Source organism: Apostichopus japonicus, chromosome 10, assembly GCF_037975245.1.
Source record: "Apostichopus japonicus isolate 1M-3 chromosome 10, ASM3797524v1, whole genome shotgun sequence".
In the NCBI taxonomy this organism is placed as follows: domain Eukaryota; kingdom Metazoa; phylum Echinodermata; class Holothuroidea; order Aspidochirotida; family Stichopodidae; genus Apostichopus; species Apostichopus japonicus.
Window position 1 is genome coordinate 4,590,497 of NC_092570.1, and position 22,459 is coordinate 4,612,955.

The following is a 22,459-nucleotide window of genomic DNA, read 5'->3' on the forward strand; positions in this document are numbered from 1 at the left end:
TGTCCCAAAAAATTCAGATGATCCACGTTTTTACGGCATTTGGAATTTTTGTATGCATTTTTTGCAAGTTTTGACAGTATAAATTACTGAAAACAATTTACATACTACTCTGGGCACTTATGAATAATGACACAAAACACATTCCAGTCTACCTAGCAATACCCAAATTGGCAACTTTTTAGTACTGCATATGTACAACCCTTGCCCCCTCACCGCACCCCCCCCCCTCTCTCCCACTCTGTCTTTATCACTCTTCCAGAGGTATATCTATATATATATATATATATATATATATATATATATATATATATATATATATATATATATATATATATATATATATATATATATATATACATACATATATATATATATATATATATATATCTATATATATATATATATATATATATATATATATATATATATATATATATATATATATATATATATATATATATATATATATATATATATATATATATATATATATATATAAACTTGCACTTCATGGAAACAGTACCTATAACACAGAAATGGGTGTCCTAGTTATATCCATTAAGTCAATCTTAAATAAACAAACATCTGTATCCCTGTTATCATTATGAAACTTTAACTGTCCACGCATGTACACTTAATACATTTACATGGAGTATATTTATCTCATATTGCATAGCAACATGGCACACAAAATGGTGAGATTGTTATGAAATTACTACACAAAGGTGAATGCGCATTATATTCTATACACAAGACCCTATAGCCAACTGTGAAGTATATAGTCTGCAATGTATGTCTACTGATGCAGCGTCATGAAAAGCTGTACTTTTTAAGGAAATGCTTGGAAATCTCATAGCCAATCAGTCAATCCTGAACAAACAAACAACATTTCCATGCCCTGGATACCACAAAGTCTAGTCTCCATCATAAAATATTACACTAGGAATATAAAAAACACAAAATTTGTCGACCCTTGAGTGTTTTGCAAACAAGACCTTACTTACTGTCTTCAGTATCTGTGACTTAAACAAAAATGTGTATACTTGTAAATCGATCCTGGCATCCTGGCATTGAACACTTGCTCATTTTACCTTAAGTTTGTGGAAAATGTTCTCAGAGAATGTTTTCAGCAACTTTGGCAAAATTGCATACTTAACAAGAAATGCTACTTACTTGACAATTTACTTGTTTTGAGTAAAACAATGTAGCATTGTAATTGCATAGAATGCACAATCAAAAGAAGCGGTTCAAATTATGCCAGATGCCCACATTGCACGACAGATGGCAAACAACCGGACTCGTCCTTTGTAACCATGCACGTAGCCATAGGGGAGCCCCCCCCCCAATTTTTTTTTTTTTTTCAAAATTTCTAGCTCCATAAAAGAAAAGTAAGGTTGTACATACAAATAGAAATGGAATAAAAATTTAGGAAAAAAGATGGAAAAATTGAATCATTTGGTATAGATTATAATCCCCCATGAGATAAGCGAACATGAACATTTCTCAATTTCTCAAACGGTATGTGGATACCCCCTCACCTTATACTCCCCCCCCCCTCCAGGATGGAGACCCTCCTACATTAAGTGTGCATGTGCTTCAACTCTCACTGCATCATCACTAATTAGTCAGTTAAGCTACATCATTTTCAGTCGTTTTCCCTGACTGGCGGTCAACGATTACAGTAGACCAGTTTCAACAGATCATGTAACCAATCACACACAGGGAAATTTTACATGTGACCTAATAGAGCACTGAAGCTAGCTGGCTGTTGACGGGATACAGTCACTCGGTCTGTGCTCTGTTGATCAGTGTGTGGGATGTGTGGGGTGTGTGGGATGTGTGGGATGTGTGGGATTTGTGGGGTGAGTGAGTTGTGTGGGATTTTTGGGGTGAGTGAGTTGTGTGGGGTGTGTGGAAGGGGAATCAGTTAGTTCTACATGTATGGGGGTCGATCTTAACCACGATTAAACACTGTTCCACCAAATTCGCACCGAGTGGGATCATGTGAGTCGAAGCCTTAAATAGCATTTACTGCATTTAAATTTGGGGAGATGATGAGGGGGGGGGGGGGGCACAGTGTAATAATATCCTTTACTGCTTGGGTTAGTACTATACTCACTGTCAAAATAATTATTATTATTTCATGGTTTTCTGATCATGTTAACCTAAACTTGTGTAGGACAAGTACAAACAGTATAATGATCAATGTTATCACACCTGCCTCCAAGAAAATAACCATAACTTCCTGAATTTTACAGCCTCAGAATAAACCTTACAACTATAGTAAACTACGCAACGGTTACTTGGAATGGATGTACTTTCATAATCAAACTTTGTAGTTTAAATAAATTTGCTTCCTGAACTACAAAATCTGTAATGCAGCCACTTTTTAACTGTTAAAGTAACTCATAAAGTTTATATGATAATCATTTTGTTAAGCTTCTTGAGCTATTGTCATGTATCCATAACTTAATATCTAGAGTTATTGTACAACAGTTAGCTATAGAGCTCTACAGCGTACACAATAAACATGCCTGTCATGGTGCTATTAATAAGTAAACTAAAACATGATGTATATCAAAAGGTGTCCTATATGATTTCCTTTATTTACATGCATGCATACTTTGCACGTGTGTACAGCTCATTGAAGTTAATACAATCTGGAAGGCTCGCTCAACAGTAGGAAATCGTAACAAACATGGAGGGTCATGTGACCTGCTCTCAGGTGCTACTGCAGTACCATATTAAGTTTAATCCTTTGTCAGTTCAAAGTGATAAGAGTTGACAGAACACAAAGCTATCACAGACCTTATTGTAAATAAAAAAAGAGAGGAATAATTGCTTTATAGGTTTGTATGATAATGATGTTGAGATTTACTTTCTCAGCTGTCTCAGAAAAGGCTTGATCTGCATGAACCCTCATGACTATATTCTACCCTCTGTTGTCAAAGTCAATGTATACTGTAGTTTACCTATAGAGTCCTCATGGAATATATTTGAGTATAGTCATAATATACATAGCTTTCCAGAGTTACCATAAACATCGTAGCCTATTTCAGCACACACATGCAGTCAACATGCTAGTTAATAGATAGGCCTATACTGAATGTCAGCTTGAACAATATGATACATGGATCCATGGACATGTTTCATCATTCTCCTGAATACATTCACAGTCCGGAATTCCAAAATCTTACCCGGTTTGGATATTTACGGGGGGGATAAACATACCTGTCTCCTCACTACATCTGCTCACTCGCTTTACCATGCCTATAGAGTTAACCCTGGTAACCTTTTGAAACTGACCTCCCACAGTAACCGGTCACTTCCTCCTCCAGTCAGCCCACCCCCTTTACATTAGAATTTTCATTTTAGAATTTTTAATTAGAAGTCAATACCATGTTACAACTGATCATGCTTGAAGTTGCTACTGTACAGACTAAATTCAGATTCTTCATATATATTTGAGTATCTAGGGATGTGGGTAGTTACATGTACAACAAAGTTGATACTATACATTCCAAAGACCTCATTTGAAAGGTATCCCTTCTCCATGCCCTCACCCTCCAAACCCCCCCCCCCCCCCCCTCTCTTCCAGTATTCTCTATCCTAGCATGCCTCTCCAAACATTAGTTGAACTAAGGTAAAGGTGCTCAAGTTGAACATTTACACACATCCTTCCTGACCCCCATCCTGTCTTGTCCTGAACCCCCTTCCCAAGACACATCCACACATTGTCCTAGTGAAAATACATATGTATTAATTGTGTGCTTCAGGGTACAGGAATGAGCAGCGAGCATTGGACACTAAGACAAACAACACTGTCCTTCCAAAGCAGCTTCATTGCCAATTCCCTTGATAACAATTGTATACGGGGTATGCTTGTTGTATGTATGTAGTGAAGAACTCAATGCAAGCCCACAAGTATATATGGAACATACTGCATGCAATGTTTTCCAAAAGGAGACAAATAGTACCATGTAGAAACTACACAGAGTCTTGATAGACAGCTTTTCAACAAGTCATTTCATGGTGTTAAAATTGTTAGGTACTGTATAAGTGTGGAGCTTGGAATGTTGTAGGCCTGTATGAGCTAAATCTTTCCATATCAGAAAGACCACCCTGTAGTCACAGTATAGAGTGAATGCATATAGGTCACATTCACATTGATCAAACTAATGAAAATTTTGTAGCATCTTTCCCGGAAGTTGAAGCTATGTATCCAAGAGAGCAACATTAATGAATCCCAACATTAACGAACATTACAGGACACCAATTAAGTTGAACTTGGAAAATATTTATCTGAAATGTATGATAGACATCTGAGATATAGTGTTCTGCTGGCTTAGAGAGCTACTTTAAGTCAAGCAATATCAGCAGGCCTCTTTTTGGAAGTCTCAATTGTTTTTTTTTGGGGGGGGGGGGGAGGGGTGGAATATATACGATGAAAATGAGAATTCAATATTTATCCCATATTTTTTCCAAGACTAGCAGTAGCCCTCTCCCATCCTCCCACATGATTGTGTTTATTAATTTATGGACTTTATGGATTCATATTTGCCAATTGATATTTTGATGGCATATTGATCATGCTTTTTGATGTTGCTGTTTGCTATGTCAGAACTAAAATGAGGATGCTTCATACAGCCAGGGTATAGGTGCAGGTATCCGGTGGTTTTTGTGTATATATAACAGAATGCAGAATGAGGAGGTTTGAAGTAGATTTTCCAACTCTCCAAGTGGCATTGACGTTGATGATTGCTGAAACATAATGCTGGCTAGTCAGTCCGATTGTGCACACCAGCACAAGTAGCAAAACATTCAGCAGTCATCCATGTAGTAATTTATAGTAGTAAAGCACATAGTCAGATCTGTAGGCTAGGCTTGTGATGTATAGACCACACAAATGTTACTTCCATTGTGAAGTGTTAGCTCAGTGGTTAACGCCGGTGCATTTCAATCAGAAGGTCCCGAGTTCGAGCCACTTCAAGATTAATGTATGTCGTCCAGTTACAGAGTTGTTGACAATTGACAATTTTCATAATCATGGACGTTACATTTGAATCTAAGAGACTGACTTCGGTCGGATTGCGGCTTTGATAAGCTAATGATGGCTTCTTTGCGAGTTCCTGCTTGCAGGAGGATCTAAAATACATACATACATACATACACACATACGTACGTACACACAAACATTGTGTCACAGTTGCTGGTTTCAGTAAAGTACATTAATATTATAGGCTACTCTTATTCACATTACATCCACAACATTGTATGACCAACATGATATCACTTGCATTCATAATGATTGTCACATATAACACACAGTTAAGGAACCTATGTCAACCCACTTGCATGCATGCCTGCAAGCCTGCAATGCTTATTAAAAATGTAATGAAAATTATAAAGGAGGCTGTGGCTTGCAATTCGCTAGAAACGTAACGTTTAAAAATAAACTAACAAATCAGCTGAATTTTTTGTTGATCAGTGGTGAAAATGCTCTCTGCATTTTCAATGCATTATGATGCACCATACACATATATTGCATACAGGGCCCCATGACTGTGGTGTTCCATCGATCATGAACTAAAACACAGAAAATGTACTTAATCATGTACTGCACGTGCAAGACAAGAAATTATAGCCATAGATCACCCTTCATATTTAAAATAAAAAATTACACTTTATTTTAATATTGTTTCACTTCTCCTTCAGAATGCAAAAATCTTTCAGTTTTATTGATTATCCTTTGAAAGGGGATGATTGCACTCTAAATTATCTTCACATTACAGGATTATGTCACATCCGCAACGTAAGGTAAGCACCCACCGAATATCAAGCTCATAAATCACTGTTTTCCATGTACAACAACAGCTCTACATCACAAACTGAAAATACAGCACTGTAATAACAGAGGCAATCAAGGGGGAAATACATCCTGCAGGGTAGCATTCCTATTAACAGAGAGCCGCTTCCGGTTGAAAAGCTTGTTCGGTTTAGGAAGCATACAGGGAATGCTGTAACACATATCCAGATACGTTTTACCTATACAAGCAGAGCGCTGAAGCTTGAAACTCAATATAATTGACTAGTAAATATAGCTTCAGTTTTCAGTTCAGTCGTCACTGAAAACTGAAGCTATATTTAACCAATTTTATTCCAATAAAGTTTAGAGACAATTAAGCCATATTCAGCTAAGTTCAATCAAGGTTCATAGTGGCTTCATAGTGGCTTCATAGTGACTACAACTGAATATTCAAAGCATATTCCTGATTTCATTTAGCAATAAGTTGTAACCGGTTTGTAAAACTTTGAGCAAATAATGCAGGGAATTTTTGTTTGTTTCTGACACAACTATTGTTCAAGATAAACAAAGCATCATTAAAACATAGTCATGGTATTTGATGGTTGCAGTTGACTATCCTATAGGTCCAGTGGCGTCGCCAGACATTTCCATCTGGGGGAGGCACAGGGAGGGCACATCAATTAATTAGGGGGGGCACAATGTTTATATGTGAATGCCATCCCCGGGAGGGGTCTAGGGAAGGGGGTTTCTCCACTCCCCTTTGAAATTTTTTGATAATTAAGATGCAAGCTGGTGCTATATTTTGCAACTTGAAGTAGCTTTATGTTCAAGAATTTTCGGGCTTAGTCTGTCCGATATTTATGTTTTTAATTGAGGCTGATAAAAAAGTTACACAAGAAATGGAAATTAACCCTTTTGTTTTAATAATGTATTTAAATAAGAGTGTTTAAAATTGAAATTTGTGCAGGGTAGTAGTGAAGTTTAATCACTAGCGATTCATGCCCAGGGCCTCTGTGACCTTGTTAGTGAGAAAACAACTTGTTATTGTGAAAGTCGGTTGAAAGAAGTTTTACTGAAAAACATAATACGTTTCGTCCTTTGTAAAAAAGTTTTTGTTTGAGTAATTTTTTTTAACACTACAAATCGAATCTAGGGGGGGGGGACCTGGGGCGGCACAATTTTTGTTGGGAGGGCATGTGCCCCCCAGGCCCCCCTTGGGGACGCCACTGTATACGTCACTTTCAATGGTCAAGTTGAAACGCAACTGAAATTGGCCATTACGATCGAGGCATTCTTAACACATGTTTCTCCTGCTGTAACTAATCTTTTTAACTCTCTTATTTTACGCATGAATGTGTTTAACTAACTCTTTGATGTGATATACTAGGATCAATTGTTTTATCACTTGGCTCAGGACTACTCCTCAAGAAATGAGGACCACTTGGACTGAACACAGGGTACACCGTGGGAAAATCCCAATTTGTTGGCATCACCCTTAACTGATCAAGAACAAACTATCTAAAGAGGACCTATAAGTAAACTTTCTAAGGCAATTTATACTATTCAGACTTCAGACTTGTGCATCCCAAAATATTTGGGGAACAGTTCTGGCAAAATCTTTATACATATTTTCTCCCTAAATATATATATTCACTGTGGAAGCTGGTGATGTGTGGCAATCTAAACCAGTGTGAACTTCCACTTGGTAAACATAAACTGATTTTACCACTGAGTTGATGTCAAGGGATCAGTTGATCTTCACCTTTGGGTACTTCCCAGACTGAAATACAGACTGCAGTGGGTAAAGGTATTTTAACTCACCTTTCTGACGATATTTCCGATCCCTCTCGATGTGACATCATCCACTGCAGATCCTCTTCTTGCAACGGTTTCTTCTTGAAGGACTTTGTGAAGAGTGGGGTCAGCCAGGTGTAAAATAGACTTGGAAATATCCCAGTGGTATCCATAGGACTCCCTTTCCCACTGGGATAATAGAAAGTAAAAAATTTATTCTGGTTAATTTTTCTCTGCAACATATCGGTATGTCTGATTACCAAATTGAAAGCATGTACAATCAGTTAGCCTAACTTATGGTTAGTGAAAATGAAACAAAATATACATCATCACAGTCAAGGATAGTTTGGTATCAATATGTATAAACATGTTAACAGACCTACCTATAGCCAGAGATGGGAACAGGTGCTTTGAAATGTTGCAAGACAACCACCCCCCCAACCCCCCCCACCCACAGTTTCCCACTCTCTTGTACATATTTAAATAATTAAATAAAACATAATAATAATAATCAGCAGTTATTTTTACGACGCTTAAGCGACCACAAATGTGGGAGAAGCCCGCAAGGGCTTATGGATTACACCTTACACGTCGGGTGGCTTCCAATTCAACATTTAACTCAAATTTTGGAATCTTTTCAATTTAGAAAGTCATTTCAGATGGGAAAACCGTAGATTTCTCTTGGATGAAAAACCCACCTTACTATGACCCGGCCGGGAATCGAACCCGAACCTCCCGATTGCTAAGCCTCATTGCTTCAAATGCCACCGCCTTTATCCACTCGGCCACAGCACCGGTCAACAACAACATAGGGCAAGCAATAGTGACTTAGTAATCAAACCCATGACACAGAAAAATTTAAAAACACATACAGAAATGGAAACCATGATGAGGATATTAATGTACAAAAAAATAAACTTAATTCAGTCGTTTGGTTCTTGCACTATAGGAGGCCTACCAGGCTGTGTAGACTACTGTAGGCATATCAAACAGGCCTAAAGTTATGTAGAATTTTTTTTAATTAGGCTAACTAGTAACTGTAGTGTAGGTTAACAAATTATTTGTTCAATTTACACTTATTGATATGGCCTAAGTGCAAAACTGAATTTTCTTTCCTCAATACTTTAGTCCCTCCTATTCACACCCTCCCAAGCCCAGAAAAGAATACTGTCAATGCCCATTGCCATTCCCCAAACCTGGCTAGGCCTCGCCTATCCATACTTTAGTTTATTACTCTAGTATCTAGTATAGGCCCTACTGTTACTACTGTTAGGCTAGTTAGCTATCTGCCCAATAATGGTTAGGCTACTCTGTCTGTGAACACCGCAGACATAATGCAATGTTAAGGGTGCCTAACACCTACCTGGAAAACTCATGTAGAAAGTAAAGGACATTAGACCTGCTTACCAGGACAGGTATACATTGTCTACGTAGGCTAGTTGATCTATTGTAAGATATCCTACCTTTATCTCCCGGAGCCTAACTTAAACAGGCTAGGCCTAAGCCTACTTGACTCGTTAGGCTAGCTGCACACCAAGAGAAGAGCCATAGAGATATAGCCTACAGGTATAATTACATATAACATTAGGCCTACCCTAGGTGCTGCAGAATATAACTTTCGTCCCAACGTACGACGACACTTGATTATGTACCTTGGGATTTCATTTCGATTGCATTTATTACTTACTTTTATTTATATTTGGTCATTAATGCGACCAAGTAAGCTAGCCAATGTGCGCCTTATACTATAGTTTACCTCCCGAACAACTAAGACCATGACCGTACGTGTAATATAAGGGATGAAGGTGGGGTGGTAATATTGTGAGGGGTTATTGCACAACTAGAAAAGTTCTCCGGCCTAGCTCAGGGATCTGCATCAATGTACAGTATGTCGATCATTAGGTTCTTATGTTTCGAGATAATCTCAAGAAATGCTTCTACAAAATTAAAGACAGTGTCGGTACTTACTCTTTAGGTTTTCTTCTGATAGGTAAAAGGACTTTGGCGGTCTCTTTCATGTTTTTTCTCCCTTCTTTCTGTTTCATTTTGAAGCGAATGTCTGTGGCCTCCTTGGAATACATGGTGTCGAAGTCATGACTCTGTGTGGCTTCAGCGGCTGAGTACCGTCGACCGTCAATCTTTTCATATGCTGTCTTTTCCATTTTGGTTTTCTAAAGAACTTATGATAATATTCCCTGTAGTGACAGCTTCTGTAAACAGACGAAAAAAATGCGATAGAGAGAAATTAAAAAGAAATTTAAAGGGGTCAGGCCCTCACTGTTGGCAGATGAACTCCCTTCGTATGGGGTACGTGAGTTCTTGAATAAACAAGAAGATGAAAACCTGATCATTGGTTGCAGACCTTGGAAGTATATGATAGGTCACGTGGTCAGTGCCCATATCTCTAAGAGGTTATTTTCCTCTCAGGTAGTAAACCTACATAATATTTAGTACAGGTTGAGGACAAATTTCGGATGATCGAATTACGTCCTAAAATAACAATCTTCAAATGAACTAATACGACAAAAATGACCATTCTGAATTTGCTTCACATTGTAGTATATTCAACATAGGTTTATGAACTTAACAAAGAACCCCATGGAAAGTAATATACCGTACGATTTTCTTTGTTTGTTTTTTGTTTTTTGGCGTAAAGAGAATGGTTTATGGGGTCCACCCTATGTGTGCACTCTATATTGATTCACTCAGCATGTCGATTCAGTTAGTGTGCATCCACATATCTATGAGAAATTCTCAACAAACATGAAACTGGATTAGATGGATATGTGATTCAACTAAGATATAATAAAACACCGGAGAACGCGTAAAAGGGTTATGGAACTCAATAAATAACAAATATCTCGTTAATATCTCCTACGTACTCAGTAGTAATTAAACGATTGACCCCATTAACGAAGAAGAGATGCAAGACTTATCAAGAATTATACAACACCTAATTATATTCCGGCCATGGTCAATTGCATGCAAAAACCGCTCTATTCCACTCTATGAAATAGAACCAAGTGTTATACTTTTTTGATAGCACTTTCTTCAATGGTAAGAGAGCAGAGAAACCTGTCTGTTCAAAACAATCTGTTGCATGAGTACATTTTACATCCAATTATATCCAAATTTGAAGGTGTTGTATAAAACAAATAATGAATGGTTTCCATTCGTGCAATAGTGCAAATATTTCATTCGTTGAAAGATGTAAGTTGTTCCATTCAACTCGGCTGCGCCTCGTTGAATGGAACAACTTACATCTTTCAACTCATGAAATATTTGCACTATTGCACTCATAACCATTCATTATTTGTATACTAATGGAGATCCAATATAATACATCCTGTACTTGTAAAATCAACACTTCAAAATTTCTCTCAAATAAGCAAGCCTGGAAGTAATATGATTGTGTTTATTGGACGAACAGATCCCTTTAACAGCTTGTCATCACTGACAATGACATGGCCTGGTGGATTACTAACCAATAATTCTCTACGGGACACTAAATGTGCGAATTCGTACAAACTCATGACGACTGCATTGTTACATTTTAATGTGATCAACATTTCCTGAAAAGAAGCACGCCTCTAGAGAATTATAAACAAATTGAGCACGCCATTCACAGAATTGGACTCATGCAGCAGTGCACATAGTAGTTACGATGGTAAACTGTGCTTATGCTGTAAGCGCCACCTAAGTTACACCAGGGAGTTGTTTCCATAACAACTTCCTGGTTACACCCACCCACCCACCCAATTACCCCTTCACTCACCCCGAAGTTTTCGTCTGTCCGTGAGAGAAAAAAAGGGAAGTTGTTAAACTTTTCCGTTGCAAATGCCAAAGTGCCATTTACACGGTCCTCCGTTTCAACTCTCTCCGAAGAGAATCGAATTACTGAACCAATTTTCTTGCTAATGGGAGTCAAAGCTGCGTACGGTGGCGACAGAAACCGAAAGGATTAGGCGTGACCTCTGGTACCACTTCTTTAGTCTAGCCGAAAATAGTAGATGACTTCTATTGTCATTATAGTGGCACCTTTGAGGAAGAATTTTCGTTAATGTGGATACCATAGAAACCGGCATCAGCATGTTTCAAGTAAGGTAGATACTGGGATTAGGCTGGCCCCAAAATTTTGGCCTGCTAAAATGTCTAAAAGCTTCTGGATATAAGAAAGAGCTCAGTTGTGAAGACAAGGTAAACTTGTATTAAAGTAAGACAGAAAATTGGGGAATTGGTATATAGTGAACACACGAACAGGAATCCTATGAAAGCAAGCTGTCAGAAACCAGGATGACAGAAGAGGGATTTAGCTAGACCAAGATGCCATAAACGAAGCTGGATTCGAACAGGGATTTAGCTAGACCAAGATGCCATAAACGAAGCTTGATTCGAATAGGGATTTAGCTAGACCAAGATGCCATACACGAAGCAGGATTCGAAGAGGGATTTAGTTAGACCAAGATGCCATAAACGAAGCTGGATTCGAACAGCACATAAAGAACGAAGCTGGATTAACGGCACAACAACAAAAACAACAAGCCTTTTGCCGGTCAGCAAGTTTTGCACACTATAAACCTACGTATTCCTATAGTCTCTTTGACATCGTAAATTTAAGTTCTTATCTTAATCATCCTCTTGTTAATTGTTATTGTTTTACCATCCTTCAAAGGGAACCTATCAACTATTATATCAACAAAACCAGATAAAAGTAAAAGGTCAATAACATCAAAACTCGACTACACTCATAAAATACTCGCCAATATAATATATAGGCTATATATTGTCCAATATTTACACTTAAAGGTGAACATTATTGGACCTTACTTTAAGCAAGCTAAACATGCTAGAAACGTTTGCTTGAAAATATTATCCTTAATGCACAAACTGTCCACGTGTTTACCAAGCATATATAGGAGTGATAAATTAGACAAGAATATGTTTCATTTGCCGGAAAATGATTGAAGGCGTGGTAGGGGTGGCAACATGAATGACCATTATTTGAATTCTAGCATATTTAAAGGCATATACTGGTCAGCTTTAAACCTTGAAATCGTTGTCATGACTGTACATCAGCTGTTGGATGTGTTGTCAAAAAGTTTCTTTTTTACCTCCAACCCTTTATACCTATTTACAGCAGTACAGCAGATTGAATTTCATCAAACTTAGAAATCCGGGTTCACATAGAGTTTCCCATGTATGGATTGTTACTGGGAGTGAACCGGTGCTGTGGCCGAGTGGATAAAGTCGGTGACATTTGAAGCAATGAGGCTTAGCAATCGGGAGGATCCAGGGTCCGATACCCGGCCGGGTCATGTTGAGGTGGGTTTTCAACTTTTCATCCAAGTGAAATATACGGTTTCCCCATCTGAAATGACTTTCTAAATCTTGAGTTTCCAATTGTGAGTCAAAATGTCGAATTGGAGGCCACCCGACGTGTAAGTTGTCATTCATAAGCCGTTGCGGGTTCTTCCCACATTTGTGGTCTCTTAAGCGCCGTAAAAATAACTTCTGATTATTATTATTATTTTAGTTGAATGTAATACAATTCCTAACATTTCGTCGCCCGGACATGTTCATATTAGTCAAATAACAACGCTTACAACGTACGGTGAACGTTTGTGAGTGTGGGTGGGCGGAGGGGATTGATTGAAAGTAATAAATGGTAGAACTCTTTTTTAAAAGATTTGGTGAAGATGCTGTACCTCGATTGAAAAGAACGATCGCTGTTTTCTGTAAATTGTTGGTTATTCGTTTTCTCTCAGATTTACGCAGCACTGCTGATAAGTCGTTGATGATATGGATAAGTACCGCCCACCCCCCCTCAACCCACTCACCGGTGCCTCCTTCTGTACCCCCCCCCCCAATCTGCCACTTCTCTGCATGTATTGCAATACGGTCCATATCTTGGTAGCCTAGCTTACACTCAATTTCTTCTCTATTTCCCCAAAATTCTTTCTGCCTATAGTGACATCTTCATTGTGGTATTTTCTACCCTACACATTTGTGCTTGACACAACAATCCATTTTATATATATAGCGGGCTTTAGTGGCCAACACGGCCATTTTGTATTGTGTGATTTCCGTGCTATTGTATGGCGTATTGCAAAGTTCACTGAAAAGCTATTAATTTCTTTGACTGTCTGAGAAGAGTTTTATGTTACAGCACTAACACAAACACATCTCGGATTTAACCAAAACAGCTTTCCAATTTTAAAGGGACAGTATCGATGTCTCTCTTTTTTTTAATAGCAAATACCCTGAGACAGTTTTCATCTCGTAATGAACGGAATTATTTCAGAAAAGATTGGAAATGCTTAAACTAATTTATAAATGTCAAAGATGTTTGGGATGAAAATAAGACATCTTTTGCTGCAAAAGACATTTAAGGCTGCTTAATTGCAGCCAGTCTCCTGATCATTTTTCCATATTATACGTGGCGCTTTAATTCATCCATATTTTAGTAATCGGTCTAAACCCTGCAAAAACAAACTATAAAATGCTCTGACATACCTCCGACGTTGCGACAAATTTTTTTGCTTTTATTTCGCTGAAATAAATCAAACTAAGGAAATTGTCAGATAATGGTGAGTTGGGTTAAATTGTGCGGACGAAATGCAGATGTTATCATCCAGGATGATGCAGGGCTGAAGTAAAAAAGAATATATTGAAGTAACTGGAGAAACGTGATCAAGGTTTGGGGAATATAGATTATCCTTATAGGCGATGAAAACAACATAAGCGCGTCATAAACGGCGAATGGTATAAAGTAGTCCTGTAGACAGACTTGAAGCTATTCTTGTCGGATCTGAAAGATCAAGCCAAAGAATCAAGACACGGAATGCTGCGACGTTAAATATGACTCAATCTGATGTAGCAGCTGACCAGTTGACCAGCTGACCAGCTGACCATACCAGGGAGCTGTCTTCAGCTGACCCGAAAATGTATAGGCGTGAGAAAACTCTGTCCTCTTGCAACTCTTGCAAAGTCTCTTTAGCTGAAGTAAATTTGTTGCCGAAATTCAAGTACATTGTTATATCCTGCAGTGCATATTCATCCCAACGGGCTGTACCCTCGGTACTGTTACCCTCTGTTACACGTCGTATCGTAAGAGAGGGAGTGGAACAGCATTCTCAACAGCCGGTCTAAAATTTCCCAGACTGGAAGATAATATATAGACAGAGATGGATGGATGAATTTTTTTTTGGGAGGGGGGAGGGGGTGGGGTATTGGTGACCCGGACCAGACTTACATAGCAGTACTGTAGTGTCATATTTAGAATTGTTCAAGTCTTCAGTTTTATCTAAAGACGGAGTTACAAGACTATCTTTTAATCCAGTCCGTGGAGTTATTCATCATAATTTTTCACATTATTATATCTGTATATAGTCATAATACTTAACTGGGTTAAGTTTCTTCACTTTCAATACCACTAAGAGCTCACACAACTTATTGAACCTTTTAACATACGGGTTTGCATTACATTCTTACTTACTTTATAAGAATTGAATTTCAAGAAACAAACATTTCATAATACCAGCAGATCTGATCTGTTATTGTCAACTGAGCCGCATCACGTGCATATGTTACATGTTTTCCATGCAGTTAGCCTATACTATTGGATATACTAGACTTGCTACACAATAGTGCTTGTTTATTTGTTTCTGGTATGACTGCCTTTTTTCTTCTTCTCCAAAGCTCTTGCCTTACTGTTGTTGGAAGTATCCCTGCCGACACCCAACCCCCCCCCCCCCTCCGTGTTGAACCTGTGTTTGCACTGATTATCCACTTGAAATTCACATCACTTATTACGTATTTTACACTCATGTACATTGCCTAATGTCAGGATTTACACTAAGACCATAACAAGACATTTCTTGTTATTATTAAGAAAAGCCACCCACCACAAGGTAGAACCAAGGCATGAAAATGAAGCAACTCAAAGTCATCCACTCTCAACCCCATCCCCTCTTTACATCGAGACTGTGACTGTGTCATAATGACTGTGCCATGCACCATCACCTCAATTGACGTATCACGTGTCACTTCGAAAGGGAATTGAAACTGATAGACTTTATTTTATGTTCCTCTTGGTGGTTACCCACTTAAAATTCACATCACTTCGGCATAATATATGCCTATACGTAGTTAACACTCAGGGAAACTGAACCTCATGTCAGGATGCACACTAAGACCATAACAAGACAATTTCGTTCTTTTTTCAGTAAGAAAAGTCCCTTCAAGATAGAACCAAGGCCCGAAAATGAAACAACTCAAGGTAATCCACTCTCAACCCCATTCTCTCTTTACATCGAGACTGTGACTGTGCCATAATGACTGTGCTACCATCACCTCAATTAACGTATCGAGAGTCGGCCTTTAAAGGGGAACTATAACTGATACACTGTACGTTATGTTCCTCTCGATTGTATATTAAAGGCTTAATTAAAAGTTTCGTTATTCAAAGACTTTGTACAGAGTGTATACAAGCAAATGGGGGATAAAACCTAAAGGATTTGTATACGGACCTTCTTGTACAGTTAAACTTAACAAACCTGAACGTACTTTTACAACCGACCAAATATTTGCTGCCCATATATAGAATAAGTACATCGATAGCTACTTTTTGTGTGTGTGTTAATAATATACGCTTCATTGATTATAGCTATAATACATCCAGGCCATATCCAGGCACGTTGTAATCCTGTCACAGTTTCTCAAGAGTGTTTTTCAAACATGGTCTTGTTGTATATAGTCGCATAGTATAGTAAAACGCCGGGCCTTTATTTCACAGTAGTGATATTTATTTGGCCTTTTGGCTAAGATTATGTGTAGTATCTGTTCCCTTTCGAGGGGAATGGTGATGCACACACACCCGACGATTATGGCAGGCCATGTGGGACAAACACTGCATAATATATCAGCGTATTAATTGGAATTTATACGCGTATTAATTGGAATATATACGCGTATATATTATTAGCCAATCATATGGCCCTAATATACCCGCGTATTAATTCGAATATATACACGTATTAATTCGAATATATACACGTATTAATTCAAATATATACACGTAATAAATAGAATACATATGGGGATTAAATCCAATATATGCACGGATTAATAAGAATATACACGAAAACACATTTCCGCTCTTGCTGTGTACATATACCAAAGATAAATGTTTTGGCGGGCTCGCGAGATCGCTTCATGAAGCGAAATTTTACACATGTACAACAAATATTATATTCGAATCAAAACACGTATATATTCGAATTAATACGCGGATATATTATGCGGTGTTTGTCCCACATGGCTTGCCATAGACGATGATCACACAGTCACAGTCCCGATGCAAGGGGACTGGGGTTGAGAGCGGATCAGTCGTTCGGTAGTTTGGTTTTCGTGTCCAGGTTATTTCCTGGGTGACTTTTCTTACAAAGTATTAAAACTTATGTAGCAAAGGCAGGGGCGGATCCAGGGGGGGGGGCCGACCCGGCCCCGGCCCCCCCTTTTTGGAAATCAGTTGCGTTTTTTTTATGTGGGAGTACTTTAAATTCCTAATAGGCATAACTTGGTGAAAGAAAAGCCTAATATATATCCAGCTGTTCTTCCCTGAAACGCGATCGTTTTTATTCCAAATTTGAAACTAAGGCAATTACCAGGCCTACGCGACATCACGTATTAATTAGATACGGCTCAGTACTATAGTGCTGACTATTACTGTCAGGGAAAATCAATGCACAGTTAGCAAGTATATCATAATTATCTGAATGAAACGGGGTGTAGGCGGTTTTACACTATCTAACGCAACGTAGTCGCCAAGAACCTGAAGTATTTTTAAGGGAGGGCCCAAGGAACATGAACTTATAGCATGCTCCTCGTGGTGAAGCATAATTGCACCTATTAGGTGAATTGAGTGTACTGTTAATAGTAGGAGAGACTAGTGTAGGTTCTTATGACCAACTAGACCGGTTTCTGCTCTCAAACTTTATAGGAGCTTCATCAGTAGTAGCCTTTGAATATTTTATATTCGGCCTGGGCGTCTCGTTCTCAAAATGCATCAATTTTCTGTGCACGAGTTTTTATGGGCTCATAATGCAGCTATAAGAGCATCTAAAAGAGCTTCGTGTGAACCTTGAGAGTCAGCTGATTCTTCGTTAGTATGAAACCTTGAGTTAACAAGTAAACCTTTGAGATTTTGGTTTTATTTTTTTATTTATTATATTATATATAATAATTTGGTCGCTGTCGGCAAATTTTGGGTCTGTCGGCAAAAGGAGAAAAGGTGAAGAGAGCGGAAGGGGAAGAAAGAAGGAAAGCTGAATAGAGAAAAGGAGAACGGGAGCTTCTTTATCGGTTTTTTCGATTTTCCAGTTCTTCATCTGATAAACTCATTCACCAATCCAATCACCCGACGCCTGCAAGTTAAAAACCTCTCGGCAAATAACTGATAATGTCACGGCCGTCAGTATAGCTACTGTAGCCAGGCTCAGCTAGACGAGTGCCAGAATCGCCGGCAACTCAGTGAAAGAAATGGAATTAAAGGCTTCCGTATAGGCCGTAGCCCATGAGTCGTGCTATCGTGTGACAACGTGTTGTTATTAGCCTCTGTTCAGAATGACGTCATCGCAGATGTCATTCTTCGTTCTCCGTGGAAAACTTAAGGACACGGCTCACGAATTGTACACAATTTTTAACGTTTCTCGCTTGTATATCAATGAATGTTGTTATTTCTCATTACCGGAAAGTTTTCTGAACATTTTCATCACGAAGTTTCACTATTTCAACGATCAGTGAAAGAGAAAACACAGTTCGATAATTGGTCCCAATTAATTCTTCTTCTGCCGACTGCCATAAAAATAATATCGAAATGGAAATTCTACGGTGCCAAATTTGACTTAAAATATGCACCAGATTGCATCTAAGGACGTTTCAAAACTAAAAATTTTCCAAAGGGGAGGGGGACACCCCCTCCCCTTAGACCCCTCCCCCATTTCAGTCACCACTTCCAGATCCGTCGGCAAATCAAATTTGACTTAAAATATATACCAGATTGCATCTAAGGACGTTTCAAAACTAAAAGTTTTCCAAAGGGGAGGGGACACCCCCTCCCCTAAGACCCCTCCCCCATTTCAGTCACCACTTCCAGATCCGTCGGCAAATCAAATTTGATTTAAAATATGCACCAGATTGCATCAAAGGACGTTTCAAAACTAAAAATTTTCCAAAGGGGAGGGGGACACCCCCTCCCCTTAGACCCCTCCCCATTTCAGTCACCACTTCCAGATCCGTCGGCAAATCAAATTTGACTTAAAATATACACCAGATTGCATCTAAGGATGTTTCAAAACTAAAAATTTTCCAAAAGGGAAGGGGACACCCCCTCCCCTTAGACCCCTCCCCCATTTCAGTCACCACTTCCAGATCCGTCGGCAAATCAAATCACCCCCCCCCCCCCCAACAAAAGAACCTTCGCTACGCCCCTGAATAGGAAGCAAGAAATAATCCACAAATTCCGATATATTTTCGGTCGGTGATCCGTTTCCGCTTATTATCAGGCCCTCCCTTAAAAATACTTCAGGTTCTTGGCGACTACGTTGCGTTAGATAGTGTAAAACCGCCTACACCCCCATTTCATTAATAAGTATATCATAATTATCTCATTGAACATATCTTGTTTTATGTTTTTTCTTGGGGTGAATCTGGCGTCATAATTTTCGCGCAAAAGAAAAAACGAATCGACGCAATAATAGTGTATCCATTGTACATGCACTGTTGAGCGTTCTTAAATATGTGTCTATCGAGCAAAAATATGTGCACAAAAAAGCGTGTCTGCAACGTTTCTGGTTTTTCTAGTTTTTGGCGAAATGTTTCACCATTTTGCATCTAAGCACTCACAATTAACCAAAAATTTCCAAGGGGGAGGGGGCCCCTCCCCCTAGACCCCTCCCCCAGGACGCAGATCACTAAAGTGCTACCATCGGGATGTCGGCCCCCCCTTTCTCAAAATCCTGGATCCGCCCCTGAAAGGTGACCTTTTTTCTCTCAATAAAATCATGATAAACGGTACGGTACTATCGATACATAGTCTAAATGCATGGTCACATTTTCAGATGTAAGATAAGGAGATTGAAGATTTTACAGAGTAGAACCTATACCAGTTAAGTGAAATAACCTTTTTGAGATTTATCGGGATACTCCGGTGAAAGACAATGTTACACTTTAGTATAATGCAAAGAAAAATGTTCTTCATTGTTAGTTGAAAACCTCCATCTCAGTATCTTGTCCCTACTGCCAGCCTATGGTAGATTGGTTGTAACCTATTTTGACTGGCTTTTCTAAAGTTTAAACCCTCGATTTATTCCCTGGATTCGAGCATAATTTATTGTAGTATAGCTATAGGTGCAGGGTCTGGGATATTATATAATGACAAATGTTCTTAAAAGGCTTTTATTTTCTGATATAATATTTCTTGTTGATATATAATTGACGCCTTTTAAATTTGGAATGTTTTGTTAAGCTGTCAATTACGGTTCGTTGTATTTAGAATTTCATTAAATAAAGAAAAAATTTTGGGGTAGACAGTGAGTTAAATGTTACAAAGAAAGACTTCAAAAAAACATTTTCAGCTGATTCACCCAAGATGACATCATTCACTTTGCTGTTGCCGGATGCATTAACAAAATATCACCGAATTTGCAAAAAAGATAAGAAACATATCTTCGCCATACAAAATACTATAATGATGCAGTTTTCACCAAAAGATGTAACCATTACTCACCATTTAAGTAAGCAATCACCATAAGACTTCATTTACCGGAATATGTTTTCACCAAACCGTTAATTTAATTCCTTTTTCATATCTTATTTCATGTTATTGCCTTTAGGCCTCATCGAAATCATGTGCATATAGCCTACAAGGAAATTAGAAAAAAAAGACATTTCCAAAGGCCTGGTATCATCATGTTATTAGCATGTACGAACTAATACAGAACAGGACACAAACGTATTTGAAATATCGTATATAGACTATAGAATGCATGTTTCGGCAAAATTGTAATGTGCATGCCTACTATAGGCTATATGTTGTGTTACGATACATGCAAAGTCCCAGGCGCCGTTCTATCTAACAATATATATCATTCACTTGCCAACAAAATGAATATAAATGGCAGAAACAGAATTAACAGCTGGTAGGCTTCGGTAGGCATATTTCAAATTAGTTATTTACGCTACAAACGTGATCCGTGGACAAGTATTTCTATGCTGGAATTATCGTACATGTATATGCATGCAAAGGAGTATAAAGCTATCGGTACTTACGATTTTGGCTGCAAGCTTTCCAACGAGAGCTCAACGTGTTGGATCACACTGAAAGACAGTGGACACAGTTTATCCGGTTAGCTAGTTTGAATATCAATATCCTCCACCGAATATATCATATTCGCGGAAGCAATATAAGCCTAATACAAGTGTGTATGTAAATATATATATACGCTAAATCCGAGGTGGTTCGATCCAGGTCTAGTATAAACTAGAAAAAAATGAGCTACCAGGACACCTTTCATACATTCACCGAGACTGCGTAAGCACGGTCTGCCCAAACGATCACTAGTTTGGCGCTGATGCACGGGAACGGTGACCGTGTTTTGTTTACGATGTTGTAAGAGCTACCGTACTGTTCAAATATACAAAGCAGCGTACCGTATAAGAAACAACTTTGATTGAAAAGGAAACGCTTTTGTCAAATAAATTCTTACTGGGACTGCCAGGTGGACTTAACTGTAGTATGTATGCATAATGCAAGTAAACATTATTGAAAAGGAAATGATATACGTTCGTCTATATGCCTGTTGATAATAACATAGATATAGGCGTAGGCTACTAGACTGCCGGATGATCAAAATTTGTATAACTTGAAAATACGCTGATTTTTCTTTTCCTTTTTATTCTGTCGGTAATGTCTTCGAGTCTCTAAACTAAAGCTCGGGCGAAAAATGTAAAATCCGTGATGACAAATTATCAAGCGATCGTAAAACACCGGAATAAGAAGGATGGACAAACGGAAAGCTGAGCTCCTTACGGTTGCTGGTATAATACACTCACATCACGTAAATCTAATGAGTGTGTGGTATATATCAGTGATCAATGGTCCTATAAATAGGCAAGTGTGATTTTGAGTCATCGTCTAAGTTCGTGAGCGGAACTTAACTTATTTTTATGTTTGTTTTGTTAATTAAGCTACGGTCATCAATACCGGTACTGCCCCCAAAGAAGGCTATGCTAGAAACTGTAGAAAACCAAGAAATGGTCGTGCCAAAACGTCAATGGACATCTCTGAAAAAATTGCACTAATGGAACCATTTAAAGGGTGTGCAAAAAGAAACGTCTAATGCCGGTAATTTGACCTAGTTTCGAATGAGGTGTAACAGAAGTGTTAAACACCACAATCGATCCCAGAAAATACACACACAGCTTGCTACCGTTGGTAATTAGACATTAGTGTACAGTCAGTACATACAGCTGGGGTCAATACCCACAGCACGGTATACAGACGATACAGCGATGGACATCTCAGGTCCAGCTAAAGATAACAATTAAGGTATCACGTATCATTACTGTCTGCATTTTGTAGCGACACGAACAAAACGTCACTTGCAAGCAACAGAAAGTTAACTTTTCAGATGGCCGCACGCGGTTTGGGGCGAGTCTTCAATGCCTTTAATTGCGGCAGTGAAACTTCCTTGGCGTTGCAGTGGAAATAATTTGGAGCAGGCCATAATTATATGCAAATAGACTGGCGCAGCCTATTGTTTATTATTGTAGCAATTATTCTATCATACTTTTATAATT

The 22,459-nt window shown here is 38.5% G+C and overlaps 1 protein-coding gene across 2 annotated transcripts in view; it reads right to left on the reverse strand.

Moving 5' to 3' along the window:
* LOC139975318 (ATP-binding cassette sub-family C member 5-like) overlaps nt 1–21,675 on the reverse strand; it is a 62,672-nt gene extending 40,997 nt beyond the window's left edge. The window contains exons 1-3 of one of the 2 annotated variants that reach the window (XM_071983154.1): nt 20,930–21,675; nt 9,569–9,810; nt 7,628–7,789 (exon numbers count right to left, since the gene is read on the reverse strand). In XM_071983154.1, coding sequence (XP_071839255.1) covers nt 7,628–7,789; nt 9,569–9,762 — 356 coding nt within the window. In that variant the 5' untranslated portion in view covers nt 9,763–9,810; nt 20,930–21,675. Of the gene's footprint in view, nt 1–7,627; nt 7,790–9,287; nt 9,383–9,568; nt 9,811–20,929 lie in introns of those variants that run through there. The other variant, XM_071983156.1, reaches the window with a different exon arrangement.
* Nucleotides 21,676–22,459: the final 784 nt, after the last annotated feature.